Below are 16,762 nucleotides of genomic sequence, written 5' to 3'. Positions count from 1 at the left end.
GCCTTAGGGCCTGTTTCCACTACATGCAGATTGGATGCAGAAAACTGACTCCAATTAATGCCTATAGGAAAATCTGCATCAGAAATATCGCGTTTAGTGGAAACAGGCCCATAGGCAGTCATTGGAGTTCGTTTTTCTGCATCCATTCTGCGTGTAGTGGAAACAGGCCCTTACACAGAAGAGTCAAAATGTGTTTAAAAGGGGCCTGGGAGCATTGATGTCAGTATACATTGTAACAACATTTTACTGGCCCCTAAATAATTGTCTAAATGACAGTGCTCAGAGGTACTATGACTGACGCAACAAGATTATAAACTGCAAATTATCTCCAGATTGTGTGTTTATTTCAAGTCCCCTCAATGAACACAGATGCTGACAGACAGATAATGGTTCTAGCTGCTGGTAAGTGTCATACTCTCTTCTAAGCACTGCATCTTACCGGAATGTATTCCTCTAGACGGCCCTGTGGAAAAACACCATATAAATGAGGACCCAATGATCGCTCAGCAAGGATTGCAAACATAACGCTCTCCAGAACAAGAGAGTCCACACCCTGTAAGACAAATCAAAAACAAACATTCAAAAAAGGTGGGTACATTATAGATTTTTAATATGACTGGCGAAAACATCTGTCTAGACTTGATATAAAGCAAGGTAATAAACAGATCAGATTACCTGAAGGATGGCTCCATAAAGTCGTAGCAGCACTTGCCGTGGCTCGGATGACTGCGTCTGCACGCTGTCTATGAGACTGCACTTATACAAGAGGTTACTGAGACCACCACTGAAAGCAGAAACAGGAAAACAATCAATACACAGGTTGGATGAGGGTACTCTGCATTATCACTATTATGTAATATATAGTGTAACAATATACCCACATTATAAAAGGCTAAAAAGCTTAGCATTTGAAATGTTGGTAAATCACTGACTAATTTTCAAAGTACCTCGCAAGGGGGAAATAAGTGTGGACACCCTTGTTTTAAATAATCCAACCAGTCCTAGATGTAGTGGGAGTGTCTACAGAACTGCAATAGAAACACAATGTACATCTAGGCCAGGCTTTCTCAACCAGGGTTCCCTGGAACCCCAGGGTTCCTTGAGGACTCTGCAGGGGTTCCTTGGCATTTTACCCCATCGTGGGGGGGGAAGTATAATATAGCACACTATAATAATAGGTGGTACTGTAACATGAAGCACTAAATTGGGGGGTCAGGAGACAGTATAATGAGTAGCAGTGTAATAGGAGATAGTGAAATTAGCAGCCTAACCTACTTAAAGACTATGCCTCCTGAAAAATAAATGTAGGGGTTCCTCGAGACCAAAAAATTGTGTGCAGGGGTTCCTTGAGATCCAAAAGTTATTTACAGGGTTCCTCCAAGGTAAAAAAGGTTGAGAAAGGCTGATGTAGGCTATCAGCAACCAAACAGTATATGGACCTGGCCCAGGTGAGGTTTGATTGATTATTGCATAAGATCAGGCATTTATTTCATAACATCAGTTTCAGTTCAGGTTTGCTGTAATTATGTGCACTCCAGCTCCATAGAAGCTTAGTAAATCAAATGGAGTGTTTACATCACAGAGTGCACCTGGTCTTGTAAAACTGCTTCTAGCCACTAAAGGATCTGTGAGAGCAAACAGATGAAATGACGTCAATGACATAGCTGCCCATACCACGGCTGACTCTGTTCTACATGATCTTCAGAGCAGGCCTTCAGACTTGTAAGCATCCTTTGAACTCACATGGACGTTGACTCGGGCTATATACTTTTTTTTCAACCAATGGACCTGCATTCAGACAGTGAATACCCATATCCCTGTCCACCAACACACTACTTCAATAAATCAATACATACAGATAACTAGCAATCATCCCATTACGAATCACCTTTACATGTATTTCAGAGAACTTACTTACTTTATAGGACACCTGTGGGGGATATGGAAACTGCCATATTTATTTACTTTTAATCAATACTAATCGCCAGTGTCCTGCTGATCTTTCCTGCATCAGTTTTTTCTGAATCACACACCTGAAGCAAGCATTTGATCTGCATGCTTGTTCAGGGTCTATCACTAAGGCCTCTTTCACAGTGCGATATTAAAGTCGCACAATAGAAAATGTTTCAATGCAGACTAACACACAGCAATACTAAGTCTGTACGATATTCACAGTGGACACGTTGCGTTTGTGTGTAACGTGTAGCGTTTTTAGCAAGTGCTGCATGGTGTGCGTTATAAACATGCTCAGTAATGACTTGGAAGCATACTTTTCATTGCCTTTATGCTCTACTGTATGTGACGATAACGGGGCATTAAGTTGCATTGCAACTTTTTTGGGGTGTTCCGTTGTAATTTGCGTTGCGACTAACATCGCATCAAAACGCAATGTCCTACTGTGAACGAGGCCTAAAAGTATTAGAGGCAGATGCTCATCAGGACAGCCAGGAAATTCACACTGCTTACAAAAAAATAAATATGAAAGCCTCCACATTTCTCTCACTTCAGGTGTCCTATAAACCAGCGTTTCTATACATTTCATGGGTATGCACTCCTTTTAAAATCCTGTGCTGGCCAAGCACCTACTGGTATGGCAAAGGTTATCTCACGTAGTCCTTGATACAAATATAGTTAATAGTAGTACATGGTAATCATTTCTTAACAGTTTCCAAGTATTTACTATTGTTTTTAGCTAAAATATTAGTTTGATGTGGTTTATATAGGACCCATTTTCTAAAACTCGAAATCTTGAAGTCCCCCTGGAAACTCGAAGTCCCCCTGGACTCATCTTAAGTACACCTGTGATACACATACCACACATTGAGAACCTAGGCTTTAGTCTACAATTTCAATATATGCGATTTCAATTATTTACTAGAACCATCATCATCTTGAAATTTAAAGGATACATGTGGCAAATTAAAGTAGTGTAGCTTTACTTACCTGGGGCTTCCTTCAGCTCCTACATCTTAGTGTCCCTTGCCGCAGTTCCGCTGTCTCCCATTCTTCTTGTGTCCCCTCCGTAGCGGCCGCCAAACCTGCCAGTTCAACAGCTTTTGTGCATGCCTGGGTTTGGTGGGGTTAGTGGCCGCTACAGAGGGGACACCAGAAGAACGGAAAACAGCGGACTTCTAGGGGCTGAAGGAAGCCCCAGGTAAGTAAAGCTACACTACTTTAAAGAGGAACTTTAGTGGAAAGGGGAAAAAAAAAAAAAGAAATACATTGCAAAGTGAGACGTTAAAAAATAGAAGAGAGATCAAGAAATGATTGACATTCCACATGTATGTTGTGATTTGTTCATATTGTGTGATCCACAATCGGCCTGCATGTAATCATCTTTACTACTGGCAGACATGAGAGAAAAGAAAAAAAAAAAAAAAAAAAAAAAGACTGAACGGCACCACCTGCCATTATCTATAACCATACCCCCCCCCCCCCCTCCCCCTAACAATGCAATAGGTAAAAAAAAAAAAAAAAAAATTATATATATATATATATATATATATATATATATATATATATATATATATATATATATATATATATATATATATATATATATATATATATATATATATATATATATATATATAGTGAAACCGAGAGCCCAATATAGTGTAGTATGTTAAAACAAACGAAGTAAGGCAAATCAGTGAGAAGAATATACTCACAAACGTGGGTTACCACACAGGCAACCACTGTATAAGCAGGTGAGGAGATTAGACCTGTCCTCACTCAGGATTAAGAAGTCGCTCTCTGTAGATGAGAAAAAGGGGTAGATCGCCCCTCCACCAGGGGTGGACACGATTTTGCAGTAGGAGAACAGAGGCGCCAGAAGAATAAAAGTGGATAAAAGCTTTAAAATTTGCTTGGAGGAAGTGGTGGACTTATCTCCATAAAGCAGACACGAAAGACTGTCTGCATAATAGTAATCACATTTATTATATGGTACGCCAAAAGTGCAACGCGTTTCGCAGGCCGAGCCCGCTTCATCAGGCAATAAAGTGGGGACAAAACTGTAGACAAGAGACAGTACATTATGCTATAGTGAATTCTGCAGTTACAAAATGCATATTAATATATTACATGTCATAAAGCATACCATATGAAAAATTGCTTTGTGGAGATAGCATAAAAAGTTGGGTGTACAAGTAAACAATAGGGGGTAGAGGCTATGGTGCTCGTGATAGTAATGGGCTATGGGGTATTTTTTACACAGATTTGCAATGAGTGGTATTGGTAATGAAAAAGGGTATGTGTCAGCAAGTGTAATGGGTAATAGAGCATTGAGAATAGAACAGGGGGCCAGAAATATAAGGTAAAGTGTGCAAATAAAATAACATAAAGAACTCACCAGAATTCCAGCAGTAGCAGGTGTAGCGCCTCAGTGGAGTGGTGAGGACGCTCAACTCCTTATATATACACAGGTACTTGCTAATAGGGCCAATTAGATGTGTGGGAAGTGTTAGGTGGGCAGGGTTAGGGTGAGAGTGCGAGCAGCCAATGGGTTCTCGCCATCTGTGTTCAGTGAATTGGGTTTTTGGGAAGGGTGGGCGGGATTAGGGCGGGCTTGCGAGTAGTCAATGGGCTCTCACCACCTGTGTTCAGTGTGTTGGGTAGTTGGGGGAGGGGGGGGGTGGATACAGGTATCATGGTTACCAAATGTGCAGCTGAGTACAGTACTAGCTAAATAGAGTACTGGTTAAGGGCACTGCCTTTGACATGGGAGACCAGGGTTCGAATCCCGGACAGTGGATAGTTAATAAGAAAATAATACATGAACATAATATTAATTATGGCAGGAATTAATACATTTGGCAACGCAAATGTAATGTAACAAAATTATAGCTGGTGTTGATACAGAAAGGCAACAAATACTCATGGAAAAAAAAACAAACATTGGAGGACAAGTTGTAAACAACTGGAAAAAAAAAAAAATTATGGTAAAAACAATGAGATTAAAAGGAGGAAGAAGACAAAGTAAAACAAGACAAATAAGGATGTATAAATCATGAACAATTCTAATTATTGATATAAATAATGTGAATATACAGATGTGTAAATATACAGCTATGTAAAAATAATGATCTAGTCTGAGGTATTGTTGTAAAGATAAACGTTGCTATATTAAAAATGAAAAATACAAGTATAAATAAAAGTACTAGAAAATAGGAGTACTAAAAATATTACACATAAAAGGATAAAAGAGAGCGGCCAGAGATAAAAGAAAAACGGAATAGGTAGTGTTTTAGTAGATTTTTTCCAAAACTTCGTTCAGACCTTCAGGTATGAGGGTTCTTAAGAGTTTGTATCCAGTACATTTCATGTTTTTTAAGTTGTTCGAACGCATTTGGTAAACTAGCATCAATAGAGTCAAGTAGTATAATGCTGAAGAGTTGTGGGTTATTGTCATGGTGGGTGCAAAAGTGCCGTGAAACGCTGTGAAGGGGGAATTTATTGGTGATGTTTCTTTTGTGTTGCCCGATTCTGCTGCGGGCCAACTGTGTAGTTCTCCCCACGTACTGGAGACGGCAAGGGCATGAAATGAGATAGATGACGAATTTGGATTCGCAGGTGAGGTGTTTTTTTTATGGGATATTGAATATTGGTGCTAGAGGAAACAAAGGAAGCACAGGTGTTGATGAACTGGCAAGCTGTGCAGCGGTTCTTGTTGCAGGGGAAGCAGCCAGGCTCCTGTGTTTGCGGAGGGGAGAGTTCATTAGTTGTACGTAATTTGCTCGGCGCTAGGAGGTTGCGGAGATTCAGTGCTCTCCTATATGTAATTGAAGGTGCTGTGGGTAATAAGGGCCGTAAGTAGGGGTCTTGCATGAGAATGTCCCAACGATTTTTTAGAATATTGCGGATGGACAAATGTGTGTGTATGTGTACGTACGTACATACGTACACATACACACACATATGTCATGTCATAAAGCATACCACGTATGTACGTACGTACACATACACACACACACGTCATGTCATAAAGCATACCACGTATGTACGTACGTACACATACACACACACACGTCATGTCATAAAGCATACCACGTATGTACATACGTACGTACACATACACACACACACACACACACGTCATGTCATAAAGCATACCACGTATGTACGTACGTACGTACACATACACACACACACACACATGTCATGTCATAAAGCATACCACGTATGTACGTACGTACACATACACACACACACACACACACACACATGTCATGTCATAAAGCATACCACGTATGTACGTACGTACACATACACACACACACACACACACATGTCATGTCATAAAGCATACCACGTATGTACGTACGTACACATACACACACACACGTCATGTCATAAAGCATACCACGTACGTACGTACGTACGTACGTACGTACGTACACGTACACACACACATATGTCATGTCATAAAGCATACCACGTATGTACGTACGTACACATACACACACACATATGTCATAAAGCATACCACGTATGTACGTACGTACACATACACACACACATATGTCATAAAGCATACCACGTATGTACGTACGTACACATACACACACACATATGTCATAAAGCATACCACGTATGTACGTACGTACACATACACACACACATATGTCATGTCATAAAGCATACCACGTATGTACGTACGTACACATACACACACATATGTCATAAAGCATACCACGTATGTACGTACGTACACATACACACACATATGTCATAAAGCATACCACGTATGCACGTACGTACACATACACACACATATGTCATGTCATAAACCATACCATGTATGTATGTATGTATGTATGTATGTATGTATGTATGTATGTATGTATGTATGTATGTATGTATGTATGTATGTATGTATGTATGTATGTATGTATGTATGTATGTATGTGTATATATATATATATATATATATATATATATATATATATATATATATATATATATATATATATATATATATATATATATATATATATATATATATATATATATATATATATATATATATATATATATATATATATATATATATAGATATAGATATACATACACACACACACACACACATATATACACACACATGTACACATATATACTGTACAGTCACAATCAGATATGTATATCTGACTTTAAAAATACGGGGACTGCTTTATTGAAGCAGCACAAGTAACTATTTTTTGATTGGTTTATTTCATTTTTGTGGACTAAGCACAGCCATTACTGTATATATAAATTATTTACGATGACTATTATCTGAGAAATAGAACATTTTATCATATTTTCTATTTTAATTACAGTTTAAATTCATTAGGAGTCGGTGCATTTTCTCCCGACTCCAGGTACCCAAAAATTGCCCGGACTCCTCGACTCCACGGCCCTGGTTTTCAGTCTGGATTTAAACACGTCCAGAGATGGAGCTGTCCTGATCAGCTGAGGTAAGGCGTTCCATAATGTAGGAGCAGCATGACAGAAGGCTCTAGGACCAAAAGTTTTCAGGTGGACTCTGGTTATGACAAGATTATTGGAGCCTGTGGATCTGAGATTGCAGGGAGTGCTACGCAGCAGGGCCCAGATTATGAAGTGACTTACATGTCAGTAGGCTGATTTTGAATACGATCATTCTATAGGTAGCCAGTGAAAGGAGTGCAGGACTGGCGTTATATGGCAGTTACAGGGTTGGTTAACAGCCTGGCAGCAGTATTCGGTATCAGCTGTAGGCGGTACAAGACCTTTTTGGAAGGCTGGTGTAGAGAGCATTGCAATAGTCCAGTCGGGATGTAATGAAGGCATAAACTAAGGTTGGGAGATCTTCTGGGGGGAGGGGGGATGAGGTGCTTGATTTTTGCAATGTTCTTCAGATGAAAATAGGATGATTTCACCACAGCAGAGATGTAGGTTCTGAAGTTTAGATTCCCATCAATTAGAACTCCCAGGCTAGGGACATGCTCAGAGCTGTGTAGATCTGTGGCTCCGATTCCCAGTGGTGAAGACTGCAACTGAAATGGTTTTGTTGCCATGCACTGCCCTCCGATCATAAGGACTCGGATCATTAGTCTCAGCCATTTGTCACTCATCCATTGCTGTAGCTCAGCTAAGCGGGCATTTATAGTTGGAGTTGGGTCTGTCACACCAGGCTTGAAGGAAAGATCTACAGTGGTTTGCAAAAGTATTCGGCCCCATTGAAGTTTTCCACATTTTGTCATATTACTGCCACAAACATGAATCCTTTTAATTGGAATTCCACGTGAAAGACCAATACAAAGTGGTGTACACGTGAGAAGTGGAACGAAAATCATACATGATTCCAAACATTTAAAAATAAATAACTGCAAAGTGGGGTGTGCGTAATTATTCAGCCCCGAGTCAATACTGTAGAACCACCGTTTGCTACAATTACAGCTGCCAGTCTTTTAGGGTATGTCTCTACCAGCTTTGCACATCTAGAGACTGAAATCCTTGCCCAGTCTTCTTTGCAAAACAGCTCCAGCTCAGTCAGATTAGATGGACAGCATTCGTGAACAGCAGTTTTCACTTCTTGCCACAGATTCTAGATTAGATTTAGATCTGGACTTGGACTGGGCCATTCTAACACATGGATATGTTTTGTTTAAAACCATTCCATTGTTGCCCTGGCTTTATGTTTAGGGTCGTTGTCCTGCTGGAAGGTGAACCTCCGCCCAAGTCTCTAGTCTTTTGCAGACTCCAAGAGCTTTCTTCCAAAATTGCCCTGTATTTGGCTCCATCCATCTTCCCATCAACTCTGACCAGCTTCCCTGTCCCTGCTGAAGAGAAGCACCCCCAGAGCATGATGCTGCCGCCACCATATTTGACAGTGGGGATGGTGTGTTCAGAGTGATGTGCAGTGTTAGTTTTCCGCCACACATAGCGTTTTGCATTTTGGCCAAAAAGTTCCATTTTGGTCTCATCTGAACAGAGCACCTTCTTCCACAGGTTTGCTGTGTCCCCCACATGGCTTGTGGCAAACTGCAAACAGAACTTCTAATGCTTTTCTGTTAATGGCTTTCTTCTTGCTACTCTTCCATAAAGGCCAACTTTGTGCAGTACACGACTAATAGTTGTCCTATGGACAGATTTCCCCCCCCAGAGCTGTAAGATCTCTGCAGCTCGTCCAGAGTCACCATCAGCCTTTTGACTGCATTTCTGATCAGCGCTCTACTTGTTCAGCCTGTGAGTTTAGGTGGACGGCCTTGTCTTGGTAGGTTTACAGTTGGGCCATACTCCTTCCATTTCTGAATGATCGCTTGAACAGTGCTCCGTGGGATGTTCAATGCTTTGTAAATATTTTTGTAGCCTAAGCCTGCTTTACATTTCTCAATAACTTTATCCCTGACCTGTCTGGTGTGTTCTTTGGACTTCATGGTGTTGTTGCTCCCAATATTCTCTTAGACAACCTCTGAGGCCGTCACAGAGCAGCTGTATGACATTTGATTACACACAGGTGCACTCTATTTAGTCATTAGCACTCATCAGGCAAGGTCTATGGGCAACTGACTGCACTCAGACCAAAGGGGGCTGAATAATTATGCACACCCCACTTTGCAGTTATTTGTAACAATGTTTGGAATCATGTATGATTTTCGTTCCACTTCTCACGTGTACACCACTTTGTATTGGTCTTTCACGTGGATTTCCAATAAAATTGATTCACGTGTGGCAGTAATATGACAAAACGTGGAAAACTTCAATGGGGCCGAATACTTTTGCAAACCACTGTAGCTGGGTGTCGTCAGCATAGCAGTGGTAAGTCAGGCCGTGTTTTTTAATTAGTTTTCCAAGCGGTAACATGTAGATTGTGAAGAGCAGGGGAGAAAGGATTGAGCCCTGGGGCACCCATACTTAAGTAGTACAGAGGTGGACAAGAAGGGCCCCATAGACACTTTTTGGGTTCTGCCACTCAAGAAGGATTGGAACCACTGGAGAACTATGCCATCAATGCCACGGTATTCCTGTAGCCTGCTAATTAAATGGGAGATGTTTTAGAACAATATCAGCCATACAGACCCCACTAATGATCTATTTGAGAAAAGGTAAATATTTCTTGTGGGAAAAGGGCTATCAGCTACTGATTGGGATAAAGTTCAATCCTTGGTTACAGTTCCTCTCTAATTCGCCTCATGTATCCTTAACACATTTCTCATGAAACACTTGTACAATACACTGTTTACCGAAACTGTTAAGTGTTTATCCTACAAGGCATGCAATATGCCAGGAACTGTACAGATTCTGACTTGTACAGCTACAGCCCTTTTGTCAAGACAGAAATGCAGTCGGTCATTGCATTTGGCTAATGCATTTGAAGAGTAAGAGTAGTCATTACTGTGACTATCCCAACCTTTATAAAAACCCAACCACTGTGCAACTAGGAAAGGCTGCAGTAAGACAGACCATATTAGAACAGGTATAGGAACTTATAGGATAGAAGAAATAAGGCTGAACATTTTGTTAGAGTCTCTTTAAGTGTGCTAGTCCCCACTGCCTTGCCGTTGTGTTACCCTGCAGTAAAACAGGGTAATGCAACACAGGTGTTTAATGCAAATGCAAAAGGGGCCTCAGGGTAACAAATCTGAAATAGTTGAATAAGTTGGGCAGCACAGTGGCGTAGTGGTTAGCGCTCTCGCCTTGCATCGCTGGGTTCCCGGTTCGAATCCCAGCCAGGTCAACATCTGCAAGGAGTTTTTATGTTCTCCCCGTGTCTGCGTGGGTTTCCTGCCGGGCACTCCGATTTCCTCGCACATCCCAAAAACATACAGATAAGTTAATTGGCTTTCCGCTAAATTGGCCCTAGACTACAATACATACACTACACTATACATACATAGACATATGACTATGGTAGGGATTAGTTTGTGAGCCCCCTCTGAGGGACAGTTAGTGACAAGACAAACTCTGTACAGCGCTGCATAATATGTCGGCGCTATATAAATACATAAATAAATAGCTTGTAAATTTTTAAATCTAAACTAAAGGATTCATTTTTTGGATCACTTTAAAAACTCTTAGGGTTGGGACCCACTAGAAAGTGGAGATTACTGAACACTTTTGGTAGCGATCTTTGCAGTTGAATTATTTTAAGTGATTTTCAATTTAATGCAAATAATTTGTACAGTGATTGCAATTTGCGATCTCAATATATTTGGTAGTAAAAGTGCTGCAAATTGCTTTGTACAGCAATTGAAAAGAGATACTTTGTATTGAAGTACAAACATTACTAAATGCTGCAGCCACAGTAATTTTGATTACAGTAAATCACAATTGCTATTGTGAGATCACCTCCATTGACTTTCATTAACTGCATATCCAAAACTGCTAAAACAGCTCTAGTGGGCCCCAGGCTTTAGTTCAGCTAATCATTTTTTTTTTTTTTTTTTAAATACACAATAGTGAATTTGCATTCATTACGAATGCAGAGTGTTTTGTGAATTACACATCTGTACTATTTGCAATAAATATGGTATATTAAAATTAATCAGCTGACTAGCCCTTACCATAACATTTCCTGAGACAACAGTGTCATTTTGCTGAAGACAAAGCAGTCTAGGTTACATCCCCTATCCCTTTATCACCAAAATGAGGCAGTCAGGGAGGGGGCATAAGCCAGTCTATCTCTATCATCTGACCCAACCCATCTACTCCCTCTACTGGTAACAAATTAACAGTCTATGTTCAGCACTGGAGCTACAGCAGTCTCATAATAAAAATATGTGATGGCTGCAGTGCTGGTTGCAAAAAAGTTTATCTGTAAGCACAACAGAGAATAGGTGGGTGGCGTGCCTTAGTGCAGGGAGAGCTGCTGCCTAGCTCGGGAAACCCATTGTCCTTGCAACTGCAAGCTTTTGTGTAAGGGGCATGACTAACATTTTATAAATAAAATTTAACTGGAACGGATGCAATATAAAGGACAATGCTCAAATGACTTGAGATTAAATTATGGTAACCAAATTGGGATTCCAAGCTACTGGAACCAAACAACTGATAAAGTTGTAGATTTACTTAAAATGTTTGTGCAGGCCCATTGTAATGAAGGGTGTCTGCACACAGAGAGTGTCTGATTATTGGTGATCTGCAGTATCACCAACAATACAGACGTATACCTGATTATTAATGATCTGCAGAATCACCAATAATACAAGTATGACTAACCTCTGGACACCTAACAAGTGTAAGTGTTTGGGTGCAACAGTCACTTTAATAGTTTGACCAGACCTCACCAGAGGGCTGGTGAGGTACCATCAGTACACTATACGTGCACTAGCGCAAGTTCCAGCAGGCTGGAGAGTACAGTAACGAAGAGGCTGAATCTCCCGGGGAGCGGGTGATTCAGATACTACTGCAGGCACGAGGACACCCGTGGGGCGGGTGACCCAGACTGAACAGCAGCCAAGGAGATACAATACAAGTGAAATGACAGATGCTCTAATAGAGCAGGTAATTGGGGCTGTACTACAGCTTAACAAAAACGGTTCCACCAAAGGAGCTGGTGTAAGCAGTACCTCACCAGTGGCGAGGGCCCACTGGAGTAGAGTGGCCAGGCAGGCAAGATTCGGCAACAGTAAGGTAAGTATATACAAAATCGTGAGACAAGAGAGTAATCAGGCAGAGGTTCAGTAACAGGAAGGTACGTATCGGTATAGAATCATGAGGCAAGAGAGTAATCGGTAATCAGGCAGAGGTTCAGCAACAGGAAGACAGATGGGCAGAAGTACAAGATCAGAAGACAGATACAAAGTCAGAGTGCTAGCCAGAGTCATATACAGGAGATCAATACGATAGTAATATCCTAGTCTGGGTGTGAAGTCCTTGGTATCAACACCCCGGATCTAGTCTACACACAACAACAACAAGAGTAATATTCCTAACTTGGTGTGAAATCCGTAGCATCAACACCAGGGAAGCTATCTAAGGTCTGCGCGCTAACACGCAAGTATTCACGACGACAGACAAAGTATCAATGCAGCCCGGAGGCTTATGAAGCAGAGGAGACCTCACTGGCACGCCCCCCTCTCATCAGCCAATCCTGGGCGCCGTGGGTCTCCTCTGACGTCAGCCGACCAGCCGGTCAGCTGACACCTCTCCTCCCGGAATAAAGGCCCTGTCTATGCGCGCCCGCGCAAGACAGCGACTCTATGAGCGGCAGAAAGCCCTGTCCTCGGCGTCCTACATGCTGAGGACACTGGCAGGAGCATCGAGACGGCTGCGGAAGCATTCGCCGCAGCTGAAATCCCCCAGGTCCCTTCCGTGGAGGCAGCTGCAGCGGCGGCACCACTCGCCGCTGCTGCTATTACACCCATGCTTTATAATGCATTTTGCATAGAACATATAATTTCCAAAGAACGAAGCTTTTTTCACTGCACATAAGTCTGACTGCCTGGGTGTGCAATTCTGTGTTAATAGGTGAGAGCAGCAAGTCAGTGTAGCAGTGCTTTCTGTTGCTATGGAGAGAGGTGAAGGGGGCGACGGCATGGTGCATACAAAAGTAATTCCAGTGAGCACTCAAACAGTACTCTTCAACATCTAATAAGTCATCATGGACCCCTCTGTCAAGATTTACAATCATCTGCCCTACAGGAGCTGGTTCCTGCACTTGTACAAAGATGATGTGCAAGTGCAGGAACCAGCTCTTATGGGGCCGAACATTGTAAACCTAAATAAAGGGGTTCATGTTGATTCGGAAACATTGTATTGATCTTGGATGCATTGAATTTCTTTCAAGCCTGGTGTGACAGACCCAGCTTCAACTATAAACGCCTGCTTAGGTGAACTACAGCAATGGATGAGTGACAACTGGCTCACACTAAACGCAGATAAAACTGAAGTCCTTTTGATTGGAGGGCAGCGCATGACAACAAAACAACTTCACTTGCATTCTTCACCACTGGGAATCGGAGGCACAGATCTACACAGCTCTGAGCATGTCCCTAGCCTGGGAGCTCTAATTGATGGAGATTTAAACTTCAGAACTCAGATTTCTGCTGTGGTGAAATCATCCTATTTTCACCTGAACAACATCACGAAAATCAAGCACCTCATCCCCCGGATCATCTGCCAACCCTAGTTCATGCCTTCATTACATCCCGACTAGACTATTGTAATGCTCTCTACATGGGCCTTCCAAAAAAAGGACTTGTACTGATTACAGCTGATACAGAATACTGGTGCCAGACTGCTGACCAACCAACCCCATCACTGCCATATAACACCAGTCCTACACTCCCTTCACTGGCTACCCATAAAATGGGATCCTGTTCAAGATCGGCCTACTGACATTTAAATCACTACATAATCTGGGCCCTGGATACATGAAAGAAAAGTTTTAGCTGCGTAGCAATCCCTGCAATCTCAGATCCACACGTTCTAATAATCTAGTCATAGCCAGAGTCCACCTGGAAACTTTTGGTCCCAGAGACTACTGTCATGCTGCTCCTACATTATGGAACTCCTTACCACAGGAGATCAGGGCAGTTCTATCCCTGGACGTGTTTAAATCCAGGCTGAAAACCCACCTGTTCAGTTTGGCATTTGCAGAAGTATAATTTTTGTGTTAATACTTCATCTTTCATCAACTACAGAATCTGAGAGAGCCTAAGCGTTTTGAGTACTATAGGAGAAAAGCGGTATAGAAAGAATATTGTTAATAAAAGAATGAAGAGAATTGCAAGGTGCCTGCTGGAACTGATTTTGTGCTGTCCATGGTGGAATCATCTGCTTTTAATTTGAGTACCCAAGCTACTTTAGGGCAATAACCGCTTTGAAGTGCAATCACTTAAAGGGTACTTGAAGAGGGGGGGGAAAAAAAGTCTTCCTTTGCCCCTCTGTTCTTGTGCTGGGACACTTATATTCAACATCAATGTTTAATATTTCTTATGGCAGCACTTCTCTTAGTGTATGCATGCGGCCACACTGTGCAAGCTCAAAATACGGACCTTGCATAAGCATGGAGTGACTTGTGCACGGCTATTTAATCCCATGCACAAATATCTAAAAGCAACTGGGCAGGTGCAAACCCTACTGGCAGCTGCTCAGTGTGGCCACACTGATACACGGAGGGGAGTGCACTAGCGGGGATTAAAATGTTCCCAGCTGGCAGTGGAGGTACTTAAGAGAATCAGGGAACCCTCAGGAGCAATTAGAGGCTTCCCTCTACTGTGGTAAGTATGTAACTTTTTTTTTTTTTGGTTGGGCTCAAGTTTGCTTTAACCCCAATTTTCACACAATGGAGTGGCATGGAATGGATGGGGTATGTAAGAGAATAATGCCCTTGGTCTGCAAGGCTGAACACTCACTAACGCATTGAGGGGGGGGGGGGGGAATTAGGGGCTACTGTGTGCGCTAGTTTCTCAGCAGGGGCAGCCCAGACCACCTTGGCAGAAAACCATCTAGCGAGTCTTTAGATTGATATATAAAAGAGTGGATGGACACCTGGTGCATTGATGTACTCCATAAACTCCAGCTTTTATAGCAGAATATGCAACGAGATAGAAGTTACACTGTTTAGAGAGAATAGATAAACTCCCAGTGCAAAGCTGTACTTGATTAACACCAGCATTTAAAAGGTGGTAGATAAAAAAATATGAAACCAGTTGTACAATAGACTAGAGGGAATCCTGGCTGGTACAATGAACAATGAATAAAAAGTTAGAGCTCTCGAACATTCATTTCTCTTACTAATGTCTGCCACAGACGATAAACATTTGTGTTCTGGTTAATCATCTAACAATAAAGGTTTCGCGCAAACATCATGCAAGATACATGAAAAATCTCTGTAATGATTGTTGGATCTTTGTACCTTTCGTGTCAACATACTATACAGCCAAAAGTCAAGAGTGCACAGAATCAGATGGAGTGGTAATGATAATTTTTAACAGCAGTAAGGGGTGCAGACTTTGTATCCATAACCTGCCACAATTCATTACTGCTTTCAGTTCTGTGAGTCCTGTCTTCAGACTCGATAGCATGTCGACATAGGCAGTACAAAGGTTGCAACACATAAAACAGACATAGATGCATGATTCATCACAAAAGAGCTCTCTTACGAAGAAAACCCCCTGTGAAGGACAGAACAATTATTAGAAGACCTACTACCCATACGTCTTTTAAGGACACAGTGTACCACAGCATCACAGCAACAGTTACATGGTTTTGGCCACTCTCCCTTACACCGATATTTATAGATTTGTCATGTCCAGTAAACTATGTGACCTAAACACATGCAGCTCCTGAAGGAACACAATTTGACTTTGTCCTCATAAGTTTACTTACACGTAGTTAAAAAATGTACTACAAGGATAAGGTTGGCTACCAAATTTCCCTAAAATGAATAAATGTTCTTGATAGTATAACCTTTACTACAAAGTGCAGGTTAAAAAAAAAAAAAAAAAAAAAAATTATATATACACTTCAGACAATTTCTTATTAGCGCTAGTACTATATGTACCTATGCTTATCTCATTATGTCACTGCAATTGCCAAGGAAAATAAAGCTAATCCAGGCCTCGCTTGCCAGTATTCAAAAAGATTCCTTTATTGTGGACAGACAACCATAGAATGTTATCAAAATCACAGTAAAAACATTAAAACCGCTACAAAAGCCCTAGGAGTGCCACAGCGCTTTCCCGCTACCCCACACGCTCCACTCATCCAATCATTCACACCAGCCGCTATATGGGATATATATCTGCATGCAGATGTATTGTGCGAAGTTAGCAGTTCCTGGTTCCTGCAA

The 16,762-nt window shown here is 41.5% G+C and overlaps 1 protein-coding gene across 2 annotated transcripts in view; it reads right to left on the bottom strand.

The window, feature by feature from the left end:
• Positions 1-16,762, bottom strand: part of CHKB (choline kinase beta) — a 72,860-nt gene that overhangs the window by 45,240 nt on the left and 10,858 nt on the right. For both annotated transcript variants that reach the window (XM_068275872.1, XM_068275869.1), the window contains exons 2-3: positions 676-784; positions 440-553 (exon numbers count right to left, since the gene is read on the bottom strand). In XM_068275872.1, coding sequence (XP_068131973.1) covers positions 440-553; positions 676-784 — 223 coding nt within the window. The remainder of the gene's footprint in view (positions 1-439; positions 554-675; positions 785-16,762) is intronic.

This window comes from Hyperolius riggenbachi, chromosome 3 (genome assembly GCF_040937935.1).
Source record: "Hyperolius riggenbachi isolate aHypRig1 chromosome 3, aHypRig1.pri, whole genome shotgun sequence".
Taxonomy (NCBI): Eukaryota; Metazoa; Chordata; class Amphibia; order Anura; family Hyperoliidae; genus Hyperolius; species Hyperolius riggenbachi.
The sequence above is the reverse complement of the archived record's forward strand: the minus strand, read 5'-3'. Positions and strand labels throughout refer to the sequence as shown.